We start from the raw sequence: 25795 nt of genomic DNA, 5'->3' as shown, positions 1-25795 counted from the left end.
CTATGAGAAAATCTTACCTTACAAATCTTTTTACCTTCTTTGAAGTGGTTACTGCTTATGTACTTGAGGGGTAAGGGTTAGATTTAGTGTATTTGGATTTTCAGAAAGCCTTTGCAAGGTGCAACATAAAAGACTTGTAATATATATATATATTAAGAGCAGGAGATAAGTTAGCAAACTTAATAGAAGAATGGCTGGAAGGAAGAAAGCAGAGGGCTGTTACAACTAGAGTTCAGTCAAACTAGATTAACATTACAAGTGGGATAACTCAGCCCTTAGTCTTAGGGCCTTTACTCTATTTACATTAATAACATAGATGCAGGAACAGTGAATAAATTAGTTATCTTGTGTAATATCGCAGATTTCATGAATAGTATTACTACAAATACACTCAACAAACCCCTGGTGTTATTCAATATTATAAAGTTCTTGAATTTTGTCTCCGTCCTACACATCTCTACTCTTAATTAGATAGTAGTATTGCTGCTTTGTTTAGAGTCTAAACTTTATCAATAAGCTATATTAATGGTAATATAATAGCTTTACTGGTAGAGATAGTAATACTTTTAGTTGTAAAGATATTTATAGAATAATTATAAGCCCTTATTGGTTTAACTTCCGACCAGTGGACTACAAGTGCGAGAAGTATATATGGTACTTACAGTTAGTACTAGTTGAACAATGTAGTTAATTTACACTAAAAATTAAAACAACTTTTAAACAAATGTAAAAAATATATGTATATTTTTACCTTCTTCTCCAATTTAACCTTCTATTATTTTGTTCTTAATTTTACTGTTTTTACGCGAACATTCCTAATTATGATTTTCTTTTCTTTTTCCAGACATTTAATACACTACACGTTAATTTTCACTTAACATTCTGTCAGTTTTATTACCTCTTGAAAACGAACTCTTAAAGCTCCACCTCAGATGACGTATAAAAGTGCTATCTAATCTAATAAAGTACATAAACCATAAAAAACTTATGCAAAAAAAAGAGAGTAAAGTGGAATATCCTTTCTAAAGTTAATGGCTCAAGCTTATAATTTTTATTATCTGTTATTCTTAATAAAGTTAGAAAATGAAAAAGAAGCAAAAACTTTGCACATATTTTAAAACACACCCTGTGCGATAACAAATAACATCACGTAATGCAGAATTTTTAAAGATACAACCAATAGAGAGCAAAATTCTGTTACACATGCGCATAGACAAGAGAGGTAGGGGGTATATAATATTATATTTTAAATTACAACCATATGTGTACAAAAATATTCAAAAGTTATTAAAACAATCACACCTACCATTGTTTTGAATTTCGCGCAAAGCTACTCGAGGGCTATCTGCACTAGCCGTCCCTAATTTTGCAGTGTAAGACTGGAGGGAAGGCAACTAGTCATCGCCACCCACTATCAACTCTTGGGCTACTCTTTTACCAACGAATAGTGGGATTGTACGTAACATTATAACGCCCCCACGGCTGAAAGGGCGAGCATGTTTGGTGCGACGGGGATGGGAACTCGCGACTCTCAGATTACGAGTCGCACGCCTTAACCCACCAGGCCATGCTGGGCCAAACACACCTACCATCAAAATACACAATTTTCAGTGAAAATTGCAAATATTTTCCAAGAGGAACGTTTCTGTTTTTTAATTCCAAAAAACAACAAAACACATGGTTATACGTTTCTGTTTTTTAATTCCAAGAAAACAACAAAACACATCGGTTATACGTTTCAGTTCATACCACTGCTACAGTATTGTATAATTTAATTGGCAAAATAAATTTTAGGCTATAACTCTTATAAAAAAAAAAAAAAGAGTAGATTTTTCAGTTTTTAACCCAAAACGTGATGATACCAGTTATCGACATATACGTTCATACAATTATAGACATCATATAATTAACATAAATTGTGCCCAATAAATAAATAAGTGGTAACATAATGTAGTTTATTCATGTATTTGCATATAATAAATATCAGTATAGTGATTTTTGTTTTATTACCACAACAGAAGTAGCAGGAATTTGTTTTGATCGTTAAACAAAACTTTAATATCATTAAATTCATCAGGGAGAAAACGAAAACGAATTGATTAGAAAAAAAAAGAAAGAGATATTTTATAAATATTTACACGAGTCGTACTATTTTGAGACAAGTTTATTTCATCATCTTATATCAGCAAAGTGTGATAAAAACAACATTTAAGCTGAATTTTGAAAGTACCTAATGTCACTGACCAATTATGTCACGTAAAGAAATCAAGAAATACAAAATACTTAGAAAGACTTTACAATCATTATAATTGCATCTACATTTCTTGAACTCTAAAAGTCTTCTAATCACGAGACTGTTTGATCTTTCTGTCTGTCTGTCTGTCTTTCCAACAAAAACTGCTCTACTTTATAGAACGGGGGCCCGGCATGGCCAAGCGTGTTAAGGCGTGCGACTCGTAATCCGAGGGTCGCGGGTTCGCATCCCCGTCGCGCCAAACATGCTCGCCCTTTCAGCCGTGGGGGCGTTATAGTGTGACGGCCAATCCCCCTATTCGTTGGTAAAAGAGTAGCCCAAGAGTTGGCGGTGGGTGGTGATGACTAGCTGCCTTCCCTCTAGTCTTACACTGCTAAATTAGAGTTTGTTTGTTTGTTTTTGAATTTCGCACAAAGCTACTCGAGGGCTATCTGTGCTAGCCGTTCCTAATTTAGCAGTGTAATACTAGAGGGAAGGCAGCTAGTCATCACCGCCAACTCTTGGGCTACTCTTTTACCAACGAATAGTGGGATTGACCGTTACATTATAACGCCCCCACCGCTGAAAGGGCGAGCATGTTTGGCGCGATGGGGATGCGAACCCGCGACCCTCAGATTGCGAATCGCACGTCTTAACACGCTTGGCCATGCCGGGCCTAAATTAGGGACGGCTAGCACAGATAGCCCTCGAGTAGCTTTGTGCGAAATTAAAAAAAAAAAGCAAAACAATTATAGAACGGCACATAATTGTCAAATAATACTTGCACTTTTTATATTAGTATTTTTTATTTTTTTGCACAATCTGATTTGCCTTATTGTTAATTTTATTGTAAAATTAATTATTTGATTGTATATCATCATTTATCTCGCGTTTTAAAGATACATTTTCCTTCTTATTGCACAAGAGGCCTGGCATGGCCGAGCGCGTAAGTCGGCGAACTATTCGTTGGTAAAAAAGTAGCCCAAGAGCTGGCGGTGGGTGGTGATGACTAGCTGCCTTCCCTCTAGTCTTACACTACTAAATTAGGGACGGCTAGCACAGATAGCCCTCGAGTAGCTTTGTGCGAAATTCCAAAACAAACAAACTTATTTATTGCACAATGGTTTCTAAGTGTCATTTTTTCGAAATATTAATCAAATTTTACTTCAATTTACCTAATAGTTCTTAACACACATCTTCCTGCAAAATTTGCTTTTGATAAAATATTTCTATTTGAAAATTCAGCTTATTTAAATGCAATAGTTCTAAACACTGTTTTTGCCTTCATTAGAAGATTTTACTAAAGCTTCAGGAAAAGGAAGATAAATTAATATTCACAACTAAAGCAAATCAAGAAGTTACTGAGAACGCATAGAAATGCCCAGAAAGATATGTGTTAATCATGTATAAAAGATAAATAACAGTTCTTTAGCTCTTGTTAAAGTAAATATTCAAAATTGTAGTTTTTGAGATGAACCACAATATATATTGTCCCAGTGTTACGGCAACTGATAACGCTAAAAAAAACTATATCGCTGAAAAAGGTCTGAGAGTTTCACACTTAGATATCTACGGTGCTAATACTTGAGTGACATGATAACATGCTTTTTATCACGATTCGTCTGGTGCGAAGTACGACCTTGATTGTTGTGTTCATTATGCCGCGAAAGACAGACACACATAAAAGTTACCAACTGCCTTCGTAACATCACATTTTTTATTTTCTTTCAGGAATAACTGTAACACGTGGTATTAGTTCTAGTGTTTTGTCAATATGGAGCTTTTTAATTAGAGTAGATATGAAAACAAAAGTTTCCAAAATTCATACTTGCAAATATGTATGAGTATACGTTGAAAGGTGCACAGAAACCACAAAAGAGATTTGCACGTTTGAATAGAAATTAACGCCAGCTTTTAGTAAACGTCACTGATTATTATATGAGCATAAAGTAGTCATTACTTCGCATGTAGAAAACAAGTCAGTATTCATCGCATGATCTGTTTCGTTACTACTAAAGGCTCTACCCAATTCTTAGTGGTTCAGAGGTAAGTCCGTAGAATGGTAATTCTAGTCATTCTGAACATTGGGTTTTGATACCGGCAATGAACAGAGCACACACACTTATTGCGTAACTTTGTTTGTGATTATCGAAAAGCAAACAGGCAAAATACTAGTGAAAGGTCGTGTGGTTATCTTAAAGAAAAGCCACACTGGGCTAGCTGCTGTGTCCACAGTGGGAAATTGAGCCCCGGATTTTAGAGTTTCTAAACTTACTGTTGTTCCACTGGGAGACCGGTAAAAGGTAGCGAAATACAGTGAATAAAATTCTATAAGATGGAATAAGTAATGTTTTTCGCTATATATATTTATGTAAAAGTATTGAAAAGACCGGTTATGTTTATATATTTATAGTGAAGCTGCTTATGGTACTTAACGGTTTCTACATTGTCTAAGCCCCCCGCTAGTACAGCGGTAAGTCTCCGGATTTACAACGCTAAAATCAGGGGTTCGATTCCTCGGTTTGCTAAAAGAAAAACACAAACTACATTGTCTACATTCTTCTGATGAGCCATTAACATTTTGTGGCTTAAAATAGTCGCATATAATGCTTCTGTTAATACTTTATGGTTGTAAGCCACGCCCTTATTGCTACTGTCAGGTTTTGTAGGCTGGATTCTTTACAGTAAATGACTGTGACTTTATGGCATTAAATTCCGACAGCAAACAAATAGCAACACAGTACACTTGTTTTAGAATAATATATTAAATTAAGTAAAACGCCTATAAAAATGTTCGTGATACTGTTGGCTGTCATAGTTTCATCCAGAGCTTTAAATACTTGTTGTTAAATTCCAAACGGTGTGGTTTAATTACTTTAGAACACAATTGAAAAGACAAAGTATTCTTCTCTGATCCGTTATTACAATACAGTCTGTAACAATTTCACTTTAAGAATCTAGCTTTAATACATAATCATTAAGACACTGCTATAAATGATAAAATCTATGTAAATTATAAAAAACTAACACAAAACAATGGAGTATGCTAACATGTTATTTTATTAGTCCATACGTATTCGTATATTATAGCCAAAGACTGAAATAGCTAATATCTTATTGTTGCACAGTTGTTTAAATAAGTAATATATTTTAAGAATTAATAACTACCCTGCATGTAGATAACACAGTACTTTGAAATAAGAAAACATACGTATTTTTGTTGATTTAAGTCAAGCTCCCCATGCGGCGTCACAACAGAATGATAATTTGTTAACTTTTGATTGGATGCTTATGTATGTCATGCGGAGAGTCATAAAAATTTTTAAACTATATTTCATGCAAAATTTCTTCCAGATTTTATCTCATAACATCCTTTAAAAAGAAAAAGGGGGACCATACCCCAAGATTCCCCATAGTATTAGTAGGCTTTGTATGCTCATTCTCCTTCGCATGACATGAGTTGGCTTTTGATCTTTCAACTTAGAAAAGCCCATCTCAAAGATTATACCTTTGGACCTGGAGACACATTAGGACTCAACACTGAGCAAACGCATAATAGTGTAAGATGTTACAAATTTGTGAATTATAAAGTACACAGTCAGAAAAAATTTGTATTGCCTATGTAAAATATATACAAATACCCTCAGAAAAATGATAGGTATGGCCTAGTGGTTAGTGTGTTCTGATTATGAGTCTGAGGATTCTTGAATCATCTTTCGTAGGCGATAAAAGCACACCCAACGATAATAAAAAACACATTGTACCTTAATGCCATGGATGTAATATAAGAGCAGCAGTATATTCTCACTGTTCGGTCTAGAGTAGCCTGATGATACGTATTGTTAACTAACAACCTCTTCTCTATTTCATTAGTACAAAATGACAGACGAGTAGCGCAGTTCGGTGTTCTATAATTTGCGCAAATACCCAAGACAACCAAACTCTTTCGTTATATTATACGAAAATGCTAATTAATACTTCTACCGCATATACAAATTGTTGCTTGTATTAATTTCACTTATATTTGTAATCAGAATATTATATTAATCAACATGTTTTATGTCACATTAGGGACATCATATTAAAAAAGTACAGTATACAATTTTCAGTGATATAATATCTATATAAAATAATCATTAAATTCAAACGATTCACATTTCAAAAGCTTCAAATATTTAAATAATCACGTCTATGACTTTCTAAAATAGTCCACCTTGTGGTTTCTCATAAAAAACGAATTGGCCAGATTGTTCCAGGTTATATAAAAAGAACACCAAAATAATATTCAATAAATAAGGTATTTGCAAATTAACCATCACTTCACATCCTTTTATTTATTTTTGAACATATGTGGTTTATTCATAATATGTCTTGTTCTCTTAATTTACTGCTTCAAGTCCTAAGTTTAATACCGAAGCAAGTGAATCATTTTTATGTGATTTTCTTTTTCTATTTATATCTGTTCAAATTTAGGCAATAAACAGATTAATTATACATTATTTAAATAATTTATACATACTAATGTAAGTGGGTGTCATAGAACGTGTGTGATCCATAGTATTATAAGTAACCAAATTTTGATTCATTTAAGATTCCCACCCAGTACTCCAGAAGACTTACGTTTGGAGAGATATAGACAGTTTTTTTTTTTTAGCTAAATACAGTACTGCGCAAAAAAATGTTAGGACAAAGTCAAAAATTAATCAGTGATGACGAGAAGTAAAAAATTATATTTCATGTTACTCTCAAGGAACAATAGAAAGTAATCACAAGAGAAACATCAAAATTTTATTAATTTTTATATTTAACACAACAGAATTTCATTGGAAGTGCTTGAGTTCTGCAAACAGTTAATATTTTGTTTGCCTCCTTTTGCTTTAATAACTGCAGACAGTTTTTAGGCATTGTTGCAACATATTTAATGAAAGTGTTCTTTGATATTTCTCTCCAAATATCTCTAACACACTCCAATAAAGCTTCTTTGGAAGCAACTTTTGATTTTTTAATTTTTTTGGTCCATCAAGTCCCGGATCCGCTCAGTTGGGTTGAGATCAAAACTCTGTGAGGGCCATTGTATTATTTGAATGAATCTAACAGCTTCTTCCTTAGCTAAATAATTTCTCTATAGGTTGGGTGAATGTTTGGGTTCATTGTATTCTTAATAGTAGAATTCTTTACTAATAATACACAAACCACTTGACGGATCAGTATCTAATGGCGCTTGCGCTGGTCCAGGACACATATCCCCTGTACTGTTAATAAGATAATAATCAATGAATTGAAGTTGATGAAGACTCGATAGCCAAAAGCTTAGAAGGTTCCAGCGATTTCAGAAACTAATGAAAGTTTCCACTATAAAAGTAACTGAATAATCAAACACCACAGTAGCAACCACATACGTACATGTCAAATTGGCAATGTGACTTCGATGTGTTTTTTGTGTCTGGAAATATAACACTCGCATATGGTGAAGAGTTTGTCAAACTGATCTCGCTGTCATTCTCAAACGTTTGTTACAGAGTTGATTTATTTATTTGTTGCTAAGCGCAAAGCTATACAATGGACTTTCTATGCTATGTTCATTGCGAGTTTCAATACCCAATTTTCAGTGTTAAAAGTCCTTATAATCTGCTTACCAATGGGCTTAAGAATTAGACAACATTGTGTTTAATCATACCCATCGAATTTTAATACTGAAGAATAATGAAGGAAATGAATCCAAGGACTACAAGAGGCCTGAGACATTGTTTTAATAAAGAACAGTTGTACTAAATCACTTACACATTAAAGCAGAAAGAAGTATTTAGACATCACTTGTTTACCTTAACAACACAAAATGAGAAATAAACAAAATTACTCAAATACTGAAAATGAAAGTACCGTTGGCACTTCTCAACATTAAATTAAATAAATCGCCGGACATGAGAACTGAAAATCCTAATAAGAATTGTCTTCCTCAAATATTATAACAAAGAAAAATTAAATAATCCATTAATAAAATTAATAGGATATGAAATCGTTCTATTTTAAGTACAGACCACTGTTAACTCTTATATAACCTCCTCAATGGCTTAGCGGTAAGTTTTTGGACTTGTGACGCTGATAATTAGATTTCGGTACTTGCAGCTGGTAGAGCTTAAATAGTTCATTGTACAACGTTGTGCTTACCCACAAACAAGCAACTCTTATGTACGTTTGAAATATTTAATAAGGAATAAACAAAATTACAGAAACATTAAAACATGTTAATGTTTTAATTCAGAAATATCTCATGATTGAGAACTTAAAATTCTCAGTTGATAACACTGGGAATTGTAACGTTCTTCTATCTAAAAAAAAAGTATTAGCGAGGAAAGCTAATGAACCATTAAAAACAGGTAGTTCTTATTCGTTGTACTGGAATTTTAGGTCCGATTTTAGTGGAGAACAGATTTTTGCTTTTTATTTTTATTGCTGTATCAGATGTTTCATGTTTAATTTGTTTTCCTTTTTATATGATTTTTGGTGTTTTCTATTGTTCTAATAGCTCTGTTTGTTTTGAGGGCTGTCTGTGCTAGCCATCCCTATTTCGGCTGTGGTATACTAGAGGAAAGGCAACTAGTGAACACCACCTACAACTCTTGAGCTAGTCTTTCACCAACGAATAGTGGGATTGATCGTAACTTTATAAAGCCTTGTAGCAGGTTCGATGATGGAGATTCGAACTCGCAACCCACAGAGTGCGAATCAAGCGCCCTAATTCATCAGGCAGATCTCATAGCACCAACAGTTGTTAAAAAAAAAACTTACTGATAGATAAACTGGAAATATTGTTAGCTTTAGTTGACTTGAAACCCGCTTACTGAAGGATACCTTAAATTAGCCTACCACAAATATTGGAAGTGCTAAGTACTAAGCAATAAGAGAGTACTAATAGGATAAAATCATTGTCATGGTTAGTAGCAATACAATTACCTAAGTCTAATTACTATTGAGTTACGAAGTGGCCACTGTATCAATCACAATTATCGATTATCGACCTGTAACCTACACAACTTCAAAATTCATTCATTTTCTACAAATATAATACTTTTTAATACTAAAGAATCATCTAACTGTTCTGTAACAAAGTTAAATAGACGATAATTAATGGAACCAGGAAAAGTATACAATGTAATGAACTAATTTTTTTACTAAACACTTAACAGAATACTTCGTACATCAACAGCCGCAGAACACACAACTTACAGCTCACCATAGGAAGTTAGAGAATAATTCAGAATTAAAATGAAGTCACTCGTCTAAGAAACCATTATAAATATAAAACCTAATTAGAAAACCCCGGAAAAACAAAACAAAAGCACTCAGCACAACGTTACATATAACATCGTAAAAGCGACACCAGTAAGCAAAGCTGATGTCATTGCTAATCATAGACAAAGCTGCAATCTCCTGTTAAATATAGCTGCCAACAGCCAACTAAATAATATTACAGCACACCAGCACCTCTCACATCTGCAGTCCACCTACAATGGCAACATCCCATAGTAACTTCAGAGACTAACTCTGACACCCATTATCTAGATATCTTGTAGATTACTATCATTATTAATGGTAAAGCGTCCTCGCATATTAAAAAGTGAATGAAATACACTTTGTGGTGATTATTAGCAACCAGAATAACCTCATAGGACATAAGGCTAATTTTTTTTACCCCACTTATCTATTCACTGAGTTACCAACTTGTGAAACAATATAGATTGTTTTATAATACACGAAAATTATATAATATATAATAACTTTCAAAGAGTGTACTAAACTAATAATCTTGCTTACAGTAAGAAGTTAATTACTGTCAACAACAATAACGATTAAACTCAGTCCTTTCATCAGCAGTCAGTAATTTGTATATAAAACACTTGAAATATAATATCTTAAAAATAACCACTTTAAGACACAGGAATGAACTCAGATATATTTATAACACATTCAAAATGGTCGCAGGTTCGAATCCCGGTCGCACCAAACATGATCGCCCTTTCAGCTGTGGGGGCGTTATAATGTGACGGTCAATCCCACTTTCGTTGGTAAAAGAGTAGTCCAAGAGTTGGGCTGGTGATGACTAGCTGCCTTCCTTCTAGTCTTAAACTGCTAAATTAGGGACGGCTAGCGCAGATAGCCTTCGAGTAGCTTTGCGAGAAATACAAATACAAACAAACAAAATATGATCATAAACATATTACAGGCAAGATCTTTAAACTTATGAACTACCAGGTCATACAACAATCACGGAACAATTTGCAATGGAAACAGAAAGATAGCAATCTCACATTCTAAGGTGTTGAGGTCACAAAGACTCATGACTGATATACTAATATTAAAGGAAGCCCATGGATATGGGTTAACATTTCGATTATAGTTAAGGGGGTAGCAGGTCAAATACTAGGCCAGATAACTCACAACCTATTAATATAGGATTGTTACAAAAACGTAACTACTAAACATCCATATTTATAGGTTTCATTTGACATACAGTTTACAACCTTCATATATAAATCTTTCTGTGTTATAGCATGACTGATATACTATAAATATTAAAGGAAGCCCATGGATATGGGTTAACATTTAGATTATAGTTCAAACTTTTCCAGTGCTGTAAAGATGGACATTATAAACTGCCTTTCTTCATAATAAACAGCATTAATAAAATGGAAGATATTAGAAAGAATGAAGAAAAATATCACTACAATTTTCCGTGAAGACTGATTCCCAGAACACTTCATAAAAAAAAAAAAAACACACCAAGCGGGAAGAAAAGTTAAAGACAAATTGCCATGTCAAATATCCCCTGAGAAAAAAAAAAAGACATAATGTATACCATCAGCATAAAGTCAGAATAGTCCTTAAAAACTAGAACATGGTATAACCGTATGTAAGAAAACTCACATCTTTTATACAGATTCGGTTTTCGAACTGCCATTCCTTTTAACTCTAGTATACGAGTTTAGGGTTGTATCTGTTCAATTTTATATATAAAACTTATTATATTGAGAACATTTATCATGTAGATCAATGTCAGAATTTCAACTTATAATCATGTAACACTTCTTACGTTATTTCTGTATCTGAGCTTATAACTCTTTGGGCCTGGTATGTCCTGATGGTAGGACGCTCGACTCTTCATCTGCGAATCGCGGATTCGAATCCAATCACCGAATGTACTCGCCCTTTTAGGAGTAGGGGTGTTGTAATGTGACTGTAAATCTCTCTATTCGATTAGAGTAGCCTAAACGTCGGCGGTAGGTGGTGTTGACTAGTCATCTTTCTTCTAGTCCAGTACTTCTAAATCAAAAACAGCTAACGCAGATAGCTATCGACTAGATTTGCGCGAAATTCTGTAAAAAACAAAGCTCATAAGTACATAAATGCTTACTATATAGGTCCAGCACAGAATCTGATATAGAAACTCTTATATTCGAGTCCTATTTTGGACTATACTAACCCCTAAAACATTTCTTACATTTTGTGTCGAATATTATACTCCTATAATTTTTTTTTATATAGTACTCACACACATATGTATATATACTGCTAATGTTGATTTATACAGCGTCATATATGTTATTTATAGATTATTGTGTCTGAACCTATACAACCTCATACGTATAAATTCTGTATCATAATCGGTAACAATTTAAATTCAGTTCTGCACTCATAAGTCTTTGTTATATCTAATAACATCTATATCTCGTATAAATATATATATATATAAAGGGCTAAGTCAAATACTGTTTGTTTGTACAAAGTTAAGCACAAAGCTACATGATAGGCTGCTTGTGCTCTGCCCACCACAGGTATCAAAACCCTGTTTCTAGCGTTGTAAATCCGCAGAAATACCGTTGTGCTACTGGAGGGGGTAGCAGGTCAAATACTAGGCCAGATAACTCACAAACTGTTAATATAGGATTGTTACGAAAACGTAACTATTAAACATCCATATTTATAGGTTTCATTTGACATACCGTTTATAACCTTCATATATAATTCTTTCTGTGTTATAGCTGGTAGTTTCTAAACTAACTTACGTGAAACTTCTATGTTACCGTTCAAAGATAATTTTCTGTACTCTTTCTTATGTTGCTTTTCAGGACTATAAACTCCTGTGCTACATAACATGAGATACAGATCTAGTCAAGAGCTGCATGTGTGACACCTGAAATCCAATGGTCCACGAATAAACTTACAGGAAGGAAGTGAAGGCTGATACTGAATAGGAAAAAAAGATTATTTTATGGATTAAACTTTAAATGGTTCTCATTTATTTTGCTTCATCTGAATATATTAGAAAACATTGCATAATGTGATAGTAGAAAGAAACAAGAATGGCAGCTGAATTAGAATGACATATACGCGTGAGGAAGTATAACTAATAGAAAGGTAAAGACAGCTGGATTCACAATATTCTGTTAGAGGGCTTCTCCAGTCTTTGAGGTCTTTTTTTTTTTTCAACGTTAATTCTAATCAGCCGACTAGTAGCCTGGTTACCTTGAATGTTTCGGCAGGTGTTCGTGTTTGAGGAACTCACCTGTCCATGCGTTCCAGGCTAGCAGAGAGGAGAAAGTTTCCAAAATGTTACCGTCGGTATGTGCCACGTGCACACTTCACCACCACTTTCGAATGAGACTTTTTTTTCTGTTTAGTTTGATTCAAAGTCATTTTTCTGTAACCCTGTTAGTGCTATGATGAAATATATGTGTTAAGAGCTATCTTGTGCTCCACTAAACTGAGCAATGACGAGCGAAAACAACAAAAATGACTGCAGGCAAAGATGGATAAAAAACGTATTGTACTACCAGGTGTTTCTATTTTGTATCTAAGACAAGAATGCTTGTCACATAAGGAAATGAAACTGCCGTTTAACTTTGCATCGTAATTATGCATACTGAGACTGAGAAAATAAACTTTGTAAGGGAAAACAAATTGGTACAGAGACTGAAAAGTGATAATAAGAAGTTAGAAATAACATGGGGCCGAACGTGACCCGTTGATTAGTAAGTTCATATTGTGAACCAGAGGAGTCATGGCAACATGAGTAATTGTCAGATCCTACTATTTAGTCAGATAAACCTGTTTGCTTGTTTCTTCTTTTTTTTCTAAGCTACTCATCTCTAATTTTGAACTGATGCACCAGATTAACTGTAGCTAATCAACAACAACCATTACTAACTCCTGGGCTACTTTTCCCTGACAGCCCCAAAATGGAAATCGAGCACGTTTTGGGAGAAATCGAGATGTGAATTATGAATCCTCGGATTAACAGTCGAACAATTCTGGCCCTAGGTGGGATAATAGTAATCCAAGAGTTGGCGGCGATTCTCTCTAGTCTCTCAGCTGAGGTTTAGAGACAACTATTAGATGAAACCTCTTGTATAAAACTGCACTAAAATTCGAATACAAGCAAAAAGATGGCGTTGATGTGTTGTTAAGCACAAAACTACACAATGGGCTATTTGTGCTTTGCCCACTACGAATATCGAAATACAACTTTAGCGTTGTAGTAACACATATTTTTCGCTGAGCTACTGGAAGATAAACAGAATTAAACTCATGTAACTCACATGTTTTAACATTCAATTTCATATTGTAGGCTATAAGTCTTTTCAAAGTGCAATTCCAAACAATTAGCTGCTAGCTCACAGCAGGAATTAATTCCTGAATTTTAGTGCTATAAGCCCTCTAGTTTACCGCTTAGCCACCGGGAGGTGGTGGGAAGAGAGATGAGTCTGTGAGAGAAACCAGAGGGAATTCTCAATAGCTGCGGCGCTCGAAACACTTTTCGGCAGAATGAGAGTAAATTGATCTATGAAACTTTTTTTTTTACTTTTTATTAGTTTTTGTTTTTGTTTTCCGCATTAGATTTTACTATTCATCAATATCTCTACCAGCCTACACTAAAAATGAAATTATTTTAGGGAGGACCATAGTAAATGAAACCCTGACGTCGTTAAATACACCGATAAAAAGAGTTTAACCTCCTGAGTCTAAAACTGCAATTAGATTTCAAATTGATCAAGAGATGACGGAGCTATGAGTTATAAGTTTGTACTTGGAATTTCAGAGCCATTCTATGAGCCGTTTGCCGTTGAATTTGTACAGTTTTAATCTTAAAAGTATTTGAGTTCGAATACATCAGAGACTCACTATGTTCGTCTAAACATCATTTGGTCACTTTAATCCTAATATAATCCGACTTTTATCTAGAAATTTAATTTAAGTAATTTGGTGGAATTTATTTATATTTGTTTAGTTCTTTGGAATTAAACACAAAGCTACACAACGGGGTTGTATGTGCTCTCCCCACTACGGGTATCGAAATTCGTTTTCTAGCACTGTGAGTCCACAGACATAAAGCCACGGGAAGGGGGGGAATGAATTTCATTTCGAAACATCGTCGATATGTTAATCATAGGTTCGGAACAGGCTGGCTAATCAGTTTTCAGTTCTCATGACTTTTATGTACGTATTTAAACCCCATTCAAATGTTATTTAATAAGATAACAAAGACATCTGATAAAATTTCAAACAGTAAATATCCTCGACGTTGATAACCTAGAGAGCAGTATAAACTCTTTGAAATGCCCCAGTCTTTCTTCATTTTCTAGTTCCTAATTGTGGATGTTGTGCATATAAAAACAATATTATGGAGAACTAGATAACCTCTGTAAAAAATTTGTTCCATTGAAAAACCCAGTAAAAAGTCTGCCTGTTTCTAAACAGCTTACCTCATTTTTTTTTTCATTATCTCTCTGTTTATACAGTAGTTAACTAACATATATTTATTTTAAATAATGTAGCTCTGAGATTTGTGAAACGTAAGTAACGTTTGAGTTATCCCACATCTCAGGTAACTTTTAACTAATATCTGTCAATTTGCATGTAGCTGTAACGCTTGAGAAATAAAGATTTTTATAATATGTGATGGATATGATGATAAACTTTGAGACCTCGTTGAGAGTCAGTCTATCATTTGGGCAAAAGACTAATTACACTATGTAACAAAATTTTTGCTTTTTCTTGTTCCTGGGCAGAAACTGTTATTTCCCAATTGCTTATGTCTAAAGTAAGTGGAAAAGACCTATTTTTCTCTTCAAACTTTGCTTTTGTGGCCTAGGAGCGTATAACGAAAACATGATGGGAAACTATATTTGGGGGCTGATACTTGAAAGTGATTTACATTACAGTCGCAAATCTCGAGAACTTACTCACTTCTAAACATTTTTGTTCATTTTTGTATAACTTTAGTATAAATAGATGTAAATCTTGATTCGTATGTTGTTTTATTGAGACCTTATGTAAATGAAAGTGTGTAAAAATTGCCAGTTTTTTCATAGAAAATAGGTTGGTTTATAAATTTCATTATCCAAGTCACAAAACAAAGTTTAAATGGAATAATGGTCATTTTTTGTACTTTTACAACATAAGCAATTAAGAAATAACACATACTATCCAGGAACAAAATTTGTGTTACCTAGTGTTGTAATTACATTTTGTGAGAACAAATGATTTGCATAAGTTACTGCAATTGTGTGCTTCTATATACTCAACATGGTGCCTCCCAGTGGCTCAGCGGTATGTCTGCGGACTTACAACGCTAAAATCCTGGTTTTGATACCCGTGGTGGGCAGAGCACAGATAGCCCATTGTGTAGCTTTGTGCTTAATTCAAAACAACTAAAATTCAACATGGTGCAAAACCTATAGAATTTATTTTTTTCCAGGTAAATTTTCCGCTTTTAAATGGTGTAGCGTCGCCCTAAATAAACTTGCAACTGGCGAGATATGTCGTAAAAAATAATTTTATAGCAAGATTGTTAAACGGTAGACAATCAATATGCCGTTTTAAAGAAAGGACTCTTCAATTCGATTAGGTAAACTCGCAATGACGTTACCTGAAGCTTTCACACACCAATTCAATTTAGAGTAACGCCATTTTTTGCAAATAGAAAGTTTTGGGTGCCAAAAAGAACTGTCCAATGTCAAAAGTTATTGCGATGAGGCTGAATATATCTTTTGAGGTAGTAATACACAAAGAGTTGAGTTGACGAAAACTAAGACATTTCCAGTCCCACTTCGAAATCAATGGCTGGTTTAATGAGGAACATAAACAAAGAACTGAAATCTTCGCAATTCCATTTGACCACACGTCTTCTAAGTCCTGTGATGTTGTTTTAGTGTAATTCTGCGACACTGTCCTGCTTAAATGTGGTTATGGAAGCCAACATTCACATAGCAAATCTGTGGAAAGTTTGTTCAGATGTTGAGTTTAAGTTCGATCTTGAAGTAATTCGTAGTAGAGTAACTGTTAGAATAAAAATTGCAGTACTAGACAATAGTGCGTAATAATATCATCATACTGGAAGTAGTTTCAATGGTGGCAATGAGTTGGAACATTTTTCTTGCGAAATATTATTAACCTTCAATAAATTATTTGATATTCATTTGTACTATACAGTTTTTAAGTGAATCACTGAAGCTTAACTATTTTTATTAATTTTTAGTGCTAACAAATGTATTAATCAATTAAGATTTAGCAGACGAATTTAATATTGGTTTATTCGCTTCTTTGTTATTGAGCACCAAACTGTACAATGGGTGTAACTGTACTCTGCCCACTGCGGGTATCAAAACCCAATTTTTCACGTCTTAGTTTTTTATATATTTTTTGCATACATGATCACTTTTTAAAATTATCATTGCGTCATGAAATGTATCCCGGTCAACTGATACGACATCGTATACGTTGCATAATAAAAAAAATATATAACGGTTAGATATTTAACCAAAACTCTTCATTGTTCTAAATTCTAGTAAAATACTTAAAATTATAGTGTGTATTTTCTTATAACAAAGCCACATCGAGCTAGCTGTTGAATCCACCGAATGGAATCGAACCCCTGGTTTTTACCGCTTTACCAGCAGGGGTCTGAAGTTGGAGAGAACGACATGATTTATAAGGGTATTGAAATGGTCGTTAACATAACTTTCTACTTTTATGAGTTACATCTTTTAAAAATAATAAAATCTTTATCTCTTTAGGATGAATTTTGTAAATGTTATATTGTGAGTCCACAATGTAATAAGTAATTCTAACATTACATTCTCTTTAAAGTTATCACATAATATGATCTGGGCGCCCTCTTTAGAAGTTACTAGCAACTATTATCTGTTTTATTTTAAGCATACCACACATACCCATATGAAATAATTGTTTACAAAATCATAATCAGCGTCGGAAATTTTTATCATAGCTAACACTACTTCCAAAATAAAGTGAATAAAAACCACTTTATTTTTGGAGAATGGTTGTTTTTGAATTTCGCTCAAAGCAACACGAGTGTTATCTGCGATTAGCCGTCCCTAATTTAGCAGTGCTAGACTAGAAGAAAGGCAGCTAGTCATTACCACCCACCAATAATTCGATTCCCGTTGTAAGAAGACCAAGAAGTAGCATATTGTGTAGCTTTGTGTTAAAACAAACAAATCAGTGTGGATGTTCTTATATATATATATGCCTAACAATTATGAAAATCTTTATATGAAAATTCTCAGCAGCATTCGTTTCTAATATATGTCTTACAACTTTGTAATAAACTGGTTTTTTGATTTATTTTGAATTTCGCGCAAGACTACACGATGGCTATCTGCACTAGCCGTATCTAATTTATCAGTGTAAGACTAGATGGAAGGCAGCTGGTTATCACCACCCTTGGGATACTCTTTTATTAACGAAAAGTGTGATTAACCGTTACCTTATAACGCCTCCACTGCTTAAAGGGCGAACAAGTTTGGTGTGACGAGGATTCCAGCCCGCGATCCTCATATTGTTGCAGGATCACGGGTCCGTTAAGAGAATCAAACGTTCACAAATAAAATTATTTCACAGTATAGAAAATGCCGTGTATAATTATACATATTAATTTACCTACGTTATGAGTCTTAAACAACAAGCACTGAAAGAACTCTTAAACGATAAAATAGCAAAGTATCATTTTTCACTTCAGTTTCTTGATCGATATATGAATCGAATTATTTTCTATATAGATTTTTATTTCAAATAATAACTCTGTAATAAAACCCCTTAACCTCACATGCATAGTTTGAAAATATGTTTTCAGATACAAACATTTAAATATGAGCATTTCCCCCAGTAATATGAATTCTAACACTTTTATATGTTTTCTCCTAAACCTGTTGTTCCAAAACTGTTACTGGCAGAAATACATATATACGCAAAAAAGAACATTTAAATACAATTATATCCATCAGTAGTGTGAATTTAAAAATTTTTGTAAATTTATAGTTTGTTTTTTTAAATAACTTTTGCTACAAAACTGTTATTATTATTAAGCACTTATTTCTTAACAATTTGTTATACCAAGCGACAGATGGCAGCATATAGCTTTTTGTGGCTTAAGGCTATAGAGCAAAATTATAGGCCAAAGAAACTGGCTAAACTGTTTCTGAGATAAAACACCCCACAATTCCCTTAGTATGCGTACAAAGTTTCAGGTCTCTAGGTTCTTTCCTTTCGGAACTACAGCGCTGACTGACACACATACACACACACGCGCAGTATATCAATTAAGTATAGATTAGAAGTAAAGTATAATAGAAACATAATGTTAATTATTCAAACTAATTTCTAATCAAATATTTTATGCAACTAAAAAATTAATTACGATGTCAAAGATGACGTTTATATTTCTATCTTGGTCACAGTTAAAATTTTATTAATCCAATATTTTTTTCCCGCCAACGCCAGCAAGTAGTAGTAAATGATAGCATGTCTAATTCCTCAGATCCTTTAAAAAACGTAAGAAGTAGAATTACGTGATAAGTTTGTGACCTATTTCTGAAAAATTCTGAAAACGTCTTATTGTTGTAGTATTTTGTGTATGATTCTACAAAACAAATACCTTGATTGTTTTGTAAAACATTATGGAACAATACACGTCGTCACATCAACCACTTCCCTACTCTCGCAAGAGCTCTTCATTAATTAAGTTTGTGACTTTTTTTTTATTATCTCAAGAAAAGTATATTACCACTACTTTGACACAAGATATAAAGTGTATTTAGAGGCAGCTAAAACAATTTCAAATAATTATACTTAAACTTTGCTATATTATTTGTAAACACTTCTGGACGCAATTTATTATTATATTTTATACTTTTGTCATAATTATTTTTGTATTTTCCTTGTGAATTTCTGTAACTGTTCCTAAAACACAGTGTAATTTCGACCCATAAACTTGCTGTTGATTGTTGTTCCTTTGGCAAGACTTCAATCCAATAGCTTGTTTGTTTATATGTTGTGTGTTAAACACAAAATTATACAATGAGAGCCCTCAGTAGCACAGCGGACTTACACCGTTAAAAATCGGGTTTCGATACCTGTGGTGAGAAATGCACGGATAGCCCTTTGCGTAGCTCTGTGGTTGACTACAAATAACTACTACACAATGTGCTGTTTTCACAGCATGTATTGAAACGAAACAGTGGCGCCACTCGAGAGCCAAATTCAACAGCCCGTGCTTATTTAAAATAAATAACGATGCATAGCGGAAGATGGCGCAAGCAACTAGTGAGCTAACACTGAAAACGTATATTTATTGTGCTTTATTATAAGGGTATACAGCGAATCATATGATTGGCCACGTTTCTCTCAGTTTCTACCTCCTATCGGCCAATCGCTAGACTCGGTGCGCTTAAAGCGTTTCAACATTGCACTGTCACTACAAAATCAACTTGAAGCACGAGAATAAATGCATTTACTAATAAAGTAAGGTTGCGTGTGTATGTGTAACAAAATAAGCGTTTGTTCTGTTCCTTCCGGGAATATTCTGTTAGCGTTGAATAGCTTGTTAATTCTCAGTGTCATGAAGTCTACCGTTGAAGTTTCGTCTAGCAGCTGCTATATGAAGAAAACCAATAACAAAATTAATAAATATACCAAAAGAGATCGTGATGAAACCAGCGAAGAAATGCGACAACTTTTATATAAGCTGAAGGAATTAGTGCCGAACATGCCGAAAAACAGGAGTCTATCTATGTTGACAATAATTCAGCGTGTAATAGATTATATTCGAGATCTACAGATTGCTCTAGAAACCCATTCCGCCGTTTGGCTTGCGAGTTACGGCATCACGACCAGACCAAGCCGGCAGCCGCTGGGACCTATTCCTTATTCCTCCAATAATTTATCGGTTAACTCCTGCACAACCGAAGAAGTAGGTATATTCTCTATCTGTTCTCTTACTAGCATCAATAGCTATTTATAAACGTTGAAGAGACTATATTACAGATTATAGTTGCTCTTTCCTAACTCGTTATAATTTTTTATGCATTTCAAACACATACGGAACTCGTGAATGTTGTGTTGTATAATATTGGCTTTTGTCATTTTATACAAAATAAAAGTGAGTTTCAAAACTCACTTTTACACAAATGACAATGATGAAATTGATTTTAGCTTAAAATAATTAGTATGTAGGTGATATAAGCCACACAAAACTCAATACATTTTATTGTTAAACCCTACTGAAAAACAACTGTTAGTAGTTTTGGCCCATATGCATGAATGATTATTTCACATTTGTATTTGCATATTTAAATACAATTTACGATCCGACGCTGAAAGTTCATATACAACTGGGTAATGCGTGTATCGTTCGTTGAGGAAGTTGTAATGGCTTACATTGAGTTCGTGTTCGGAGAATTGCAAGAAATTTAATACAATTTAGGCCTAAATCTGAAGGTGTTAAGCCTTGCTAGTAATAAATTACACAATTAATTTGCTGTTTGAATAGTATTAATAAAACATTATACATGGTTTATATTGACGTTTGTTAGAAGTACTCAGTTTGGAGTATTGTTTATAATGCAAAAGTATATTAGACTACGCGTGATTTATAACATTTCACATCTGGTTCATTTAGAATTATGTTTCAGGCTATAGTAAAAATATATTTACATCATCGACATTCGAGTCGGATAAGACCAGGAGTGTATTCAGAACTAGAGAGTACTTGGTTATATTTTCTTTTTTTAATAATATGGATCTTTCTTCCTGCACCAAAAAATAGTTATTTACATAACGGTTAAATGTTTATTTAAAAAATAAAAACAGTGGGCCTTTTCCACATTTTGGAATACTGATGTTATTCGCCTCCTACTCCACTTAACTACGTCCTTGAAGACATGTTAAATGTAACGATATCGGAAATTATAGTTAGTTACTATTTATAGCATATTTCATGTTATTGTATGCTGATAAAAGTGCTTGAGGATTCTAACTGGATCTTCTTTAGGTGAGGCAAATAAATAGAATGTAACCATCTGAAACTGTAATATACTTCTTTTTCTTTCAGATCGAGAAGATACCGAGTCACCTAGGCACTGAGCCAACAAGGTCTGTAATGTGTGTTAGGCTTTAATCGAACATTTATTTTTCTTTTCAAATTTGGTTCTGAGAGTTGAATCGTTTGTTGAACGTCCAAGGCGTTCTTTTGAATACAGAAATAAAAATAGTCCCCACCCGTGAACTTTCATGTCGGCCAAGAAACTTTTTATGTTAATATTTTTTTTTTGTATCAGTGCGTGAAAACAAAATCTCTGTTCTTTTCATCGTACTTGTGCCTTATCGTGGAATGACAGGTGGTCCAAGAAAATTGCTGGAAATAACGCTCGAAATAAATAAAACCAACAAACCAAAAGCGCTGGAAAAGTAACTGTATTGTTTCTCTTGTTGAAGGAAACCTTGTCTGTTTATTATTACTATTTTAATCGGAGTGATTGAGCCTTTCCTTCTTGTGCAATTCTTTCATAACTTGATATGTGTAAAAAAAAAATAATACTGTGATTTTAGTTTTCCTGTGAATTAAGCGAACTTTGTGAAAATATACTAAAACAAGAAACTGAAAAGCGTACTAGCTGAAATTGTACAATGGTTGTGATATTAATTGTCAACCTGCCAAGTTTTCATGTACATAAAATTGAAAGCAAGGTACAGAAGTATTCAAGGAAATTAAAAAATAGTGAGTCGACGTGTTTCGTCTTGTTCTTGCAGATACATAAAGCAGGTAATATTCTACTAATGATCTTAAGTGCAGTAAAACAAAGCGTATTGTTTTTATTCGTTTCCAACTAAAAACGATGATTTACTATATAAGTTTTCACCAAAGTTAATAAGTTATTTTTGAGTTATGCTGTTGAGAAACAATAATGCTGACTTGAACCCCATTAATAATGGCCGGAGTTCAAACTGAGTGATATTTAAATATCTAATGTTAATATAAAAAGTCAGTTAGTTTGTCAGAACAGCGTTCTACATTAGAGGTCATTACGGTGATTCGATATCGTTGGTAACACACTAGAGACAAACGCCAGACAGGTATGTAAACATCATTGTATCGTAAGTTTTTAACTACAGTTGTTTGTCTCATGCTCGCGTTACAACTTTCATGTTGGATATTATTAGTACAAATTAATATTTATAACATATTTATTATTTACAAAATACCCGGACGTAAAAACCAGTAACGCAATTCACGTTTTGACTTCGGAATGCTGCCAAGAAAGGTGAGGTACCATTTTTTCTCTGAGATTACGACAACGTAATTCCCAGTTGTTCATCGGCGTCTTCCGGGACCGGAGATAGCTTATCTAGTACTCTAGGTTTCTGCCTATTACCTACCTTAACACCCGGCAAATAATATTTTTTTAGGTTAAAGATAAAAAACCAAAAAACTACAAAAACGAACCTAATATAATCTTTGAATTGAAATTCGTGTAACAATATGCAAATATTAAAAGAAAAATACATCCGTACTCGGAAGTTTAACGCGATTTTTATAATTACTGTTGGAATTATTAGTTTCCGGAAGTATGCCAGATGTCGTTGTTAAAATAGTAACATTTTTTTTTTTCAGTAACTGCATGTATATATATATATATGTATAAAAAAGACATTCAAGATATGTTTTGGCTGTTTTAATTCACTCTATATCACGAGTTACAATACTAAACAAAAATCTTCTTAAAAGACAAAATACAGAAGTGAAGTTTCTTGCGCACCCCTGATTTGAAATTACAATGAACAAAGTAAAAAATGTGTAAACAAAACACTTGAAGTAAAGTGTGATATATTATATATGAATTCCTAATACTTCGTTAGTTTTCGACGTTTGACATTGTAATATTAAAATAAACATGGTCATCTAGTATTCGATAGGTATACTCCAAAGAATATATAGTAAAATGATTGAGTTATATCAGTGTTCACTTCTTCAGAAATTTTCGATAACTTCTTATGCTTTCTTTTCTAATACCAGCAAATAACGTCACTCGCTTCACGAGGGCTATCTGCACTAGCTATCCCTAACATAACAGTGTAAGACTAGAGGGAAAGCAGCTAGTCATCACCACCAGCTCATGGGCTACTCTTTTACCAACGAATAGTGGGATTGTACGTAACATTATAACTCCCCTACGGCTGAAAGAGCGAACATGTTTGTTGCGATGGGGATTCGAATCCGCGACCTTCAGATTACGAACTGGTCTTTGAAATAAAGCCATAGCAATCCCCTTCCGTAGTATTAGTTTTAATTCAGAAAGGCATAACAAGGAAGCAACGAGTATTTTGATAATAATAGTATCGGATCCAGAGGGAGCAGACCTTTTTTTCCAGTTAAAACAACAACAAAAATACAGGAGAAATTAAAAAATAAATAAACATGAATAAATAGAAAAGATATACGAGTGGCAAAAAGACTATTTGTTCTTTTTGAGTATCAGTTAAGCTTGTGTACTTATATGGACTTATTACAATAAAGGCCCATGCTCTCGATGGTAGTAGAAAGTATTGGTCATTCAAATTTCTTATCTCTAATTTACTAGCAGAAATGACTGTTAAAAATCAACGGAAAATGTTTGAAATTAGCCTTAGGAGTATTCCGTATTACAAAAAGTCTGTCGATATCCAATCAGATTGAGTTTTTCTCTTTTCGATAACTGTGTCATGGTTTGTTTTCTGATTTATTCTGATACACGTTCAATTGGATAAAAAGTATTTGTGCAAAAACAAAAAAAAACTTTAAATATAAGTTTGCCTTGTGTGTTTTACACCCGTATAATGCAAGAACATCTGTGGTTCTGTTAACCTGTTTCCAGATTACAGTATGTAGGTATCGTGTTGATACTGACCTAGATAGAAAAATTTCACGTACCTGTTTCTTCAACGTGTTTTGAAATATACTGGAACAGTAATTTTAGGAGAATATAAGTATCACGTAGAAACCAGAATCATCAAACGCACTTCGCAACAGCATTCCTCGCGCACCATTTTAATTTAAACCAGATAATTCCGGGTTGTTGTTCTCTACAGAAGTGGATGAATAGCGAAAATCAGCCCTAGTAAGAAAGCACTGAGCATGTTTCCGTACGTGTGACAATATTGTCAAAAATTTCTTTAACATAATACCGCCTACAGAGCGCGCTATACATACATACATAGATATTATTCTGTGGAATCATGCTTAGTAGTCATGACGTAAACCAAGTGAGAAAAATCGCCTCTCATGAAACCGATGAGTAAAGTGATAAGTAGCAGAACTCGCGCCCTTGTCGTACACGTTTGTATAGTAACTTAGTAACAGCTGAGATGAATGATATTGCCACTAGTTACATGGTAGCTAAGCTGGATATTATTAACACTGGCTTTATCATCGTGAAAGCACACGGAAAATGTTCTTACACCACGACAACTTTAATTTTCGTATTAGCTGTGGTTCTCAATGATCGTTATAAAAATAAAATTATTATTGGCCACTTACAAGACAACCGACCAGTGACAAGGTCTAATTTCTGTCTAGGATAGCTTGTATTATTTTAAATGCAATCTCATGATCATTTTCTGAGGTTTTAAATCATCCTGTGCTTAGATGGTGATAATACAAGAAAGTGAGACCGACGTTGACCCAAAATTGTATGTTAAGTAGTTTTGAGATACTGTTTCAACAAACCTCTGAACAGGACAAACAACTTTAAGTAGACTCAGTCTGCAAGATAAATGTCCTTCTTAGAATAAACTATTAGAAAACGTTTTGTAAAAGCCAGGTAATCCTACTTAGGGGTTAACCGGATGTGTTACGTATCTAACATGACATGACGTAAAACAGCAAAGACCATGTGGATTTTGCATTGACTGTAGTGTCTAAGACATTCGAAACGGTCACGTAAAAGGAAAGAAGAAATCACAAAGAGAAAGATTGTGTTATTTATAGGTCGACGTGACATGATGAAATTCTTTAAGATTTTGACCAGGTTAAATGGCTTCATGTAGAGGTTAATCGTGTGGTGGCCTTTGTAAGATAATTTAAGAGCCTTCGTGTGCCATGCTTAAAACATTATGAAGTTAGCCTGATCTGAAGGTTATTTATAACCTGTTTGATGTTTGTAAGATTAAGTATCTTAATTTTATACTAAAGATTCCTTTAGATGTCTAAAGCCGGTCAGCTGACTATTT

General features: G+C 33.8%; 2 protein-coding genes across 12 annotated transcripts in view; one reads left to right on the top strand and one right to left on the bottom strand.

Annotated features, from left to right (window-relative positions):
- Positions 1-24632, bottom strand: part of LOC143229229 (calcium and integrin-binding family member 2-like) — a 77317-nt gene extending 52685 nt beyond the window's left edge. For 2 of the 10 annotated variants that reach the window (XR_013015757.1, XR_013015758.1), the window contains exon 1: positions 899-1120. Coding sequence is in view for 1 of the 10 variants with exons in the window: in XM_076461244.1 (XP_076317359.1) it covers positions 899-971 (73 nt within the window). In the remaining 9 variants the exon portion in view is untranslated. Of the gene's footprint in view, positions 1-751; positions 1121-1306; positions 1451-24497 lie in introns of those variants that run through there. The other 8 variants (XM_076461246.1, XM_076461247.1, XM_076461252.1 and 5 more) reach the window with 7 other exon arrangements.
- Positions 20008-22316, top strand: LOC143229232 (DNA-binding protein inhibitor ID-2-like). 2 transcript variants are annotated; one of them, XM_076461254.1, is made up of 2 exons: positions 20008-20505; positions 21642-22316. In XM_076461254.1, exons 1-2 carry the CDS (start codon positions 20070-20072, stop codon positions 21671-21673), a joined length of 468 nt encoding a protein of 155 aa, XP_076317369.1. In that variant the 5' UTR covers positions 20008-20069; the 3' UTR covers positions 21674-22316. The 2 variants fall into 2 exon arrangements, with proteins under 2 accessions (XP_076317369.1, XP_076317368.1); XM_076461253.1 differs by having other exon boundaries at positions 20014-20501.
- Positions 24633-25795: the final 1163 nt, after the last annotated feature.

The sequence above is a fragment of the Tachypleus tridentatus genome, chromosome 10, assembly GCF_004210375.1.
Source record: "Tachypleus tridentatus isolate NWPU-2018 chromosome 10, ASM421037v1, whole genome shotgun sequence".
NCBI lineage: Eukaryota > Metazoa > Arthropoda > Merostomata > Xiphosura > Limulidae > Tachypleus > Tachypleus tridentatus.
Note: the sequence above shows the minus strand (reverse complement) of the source record. Positions and strands in the feature narration are given on the sequence as shown.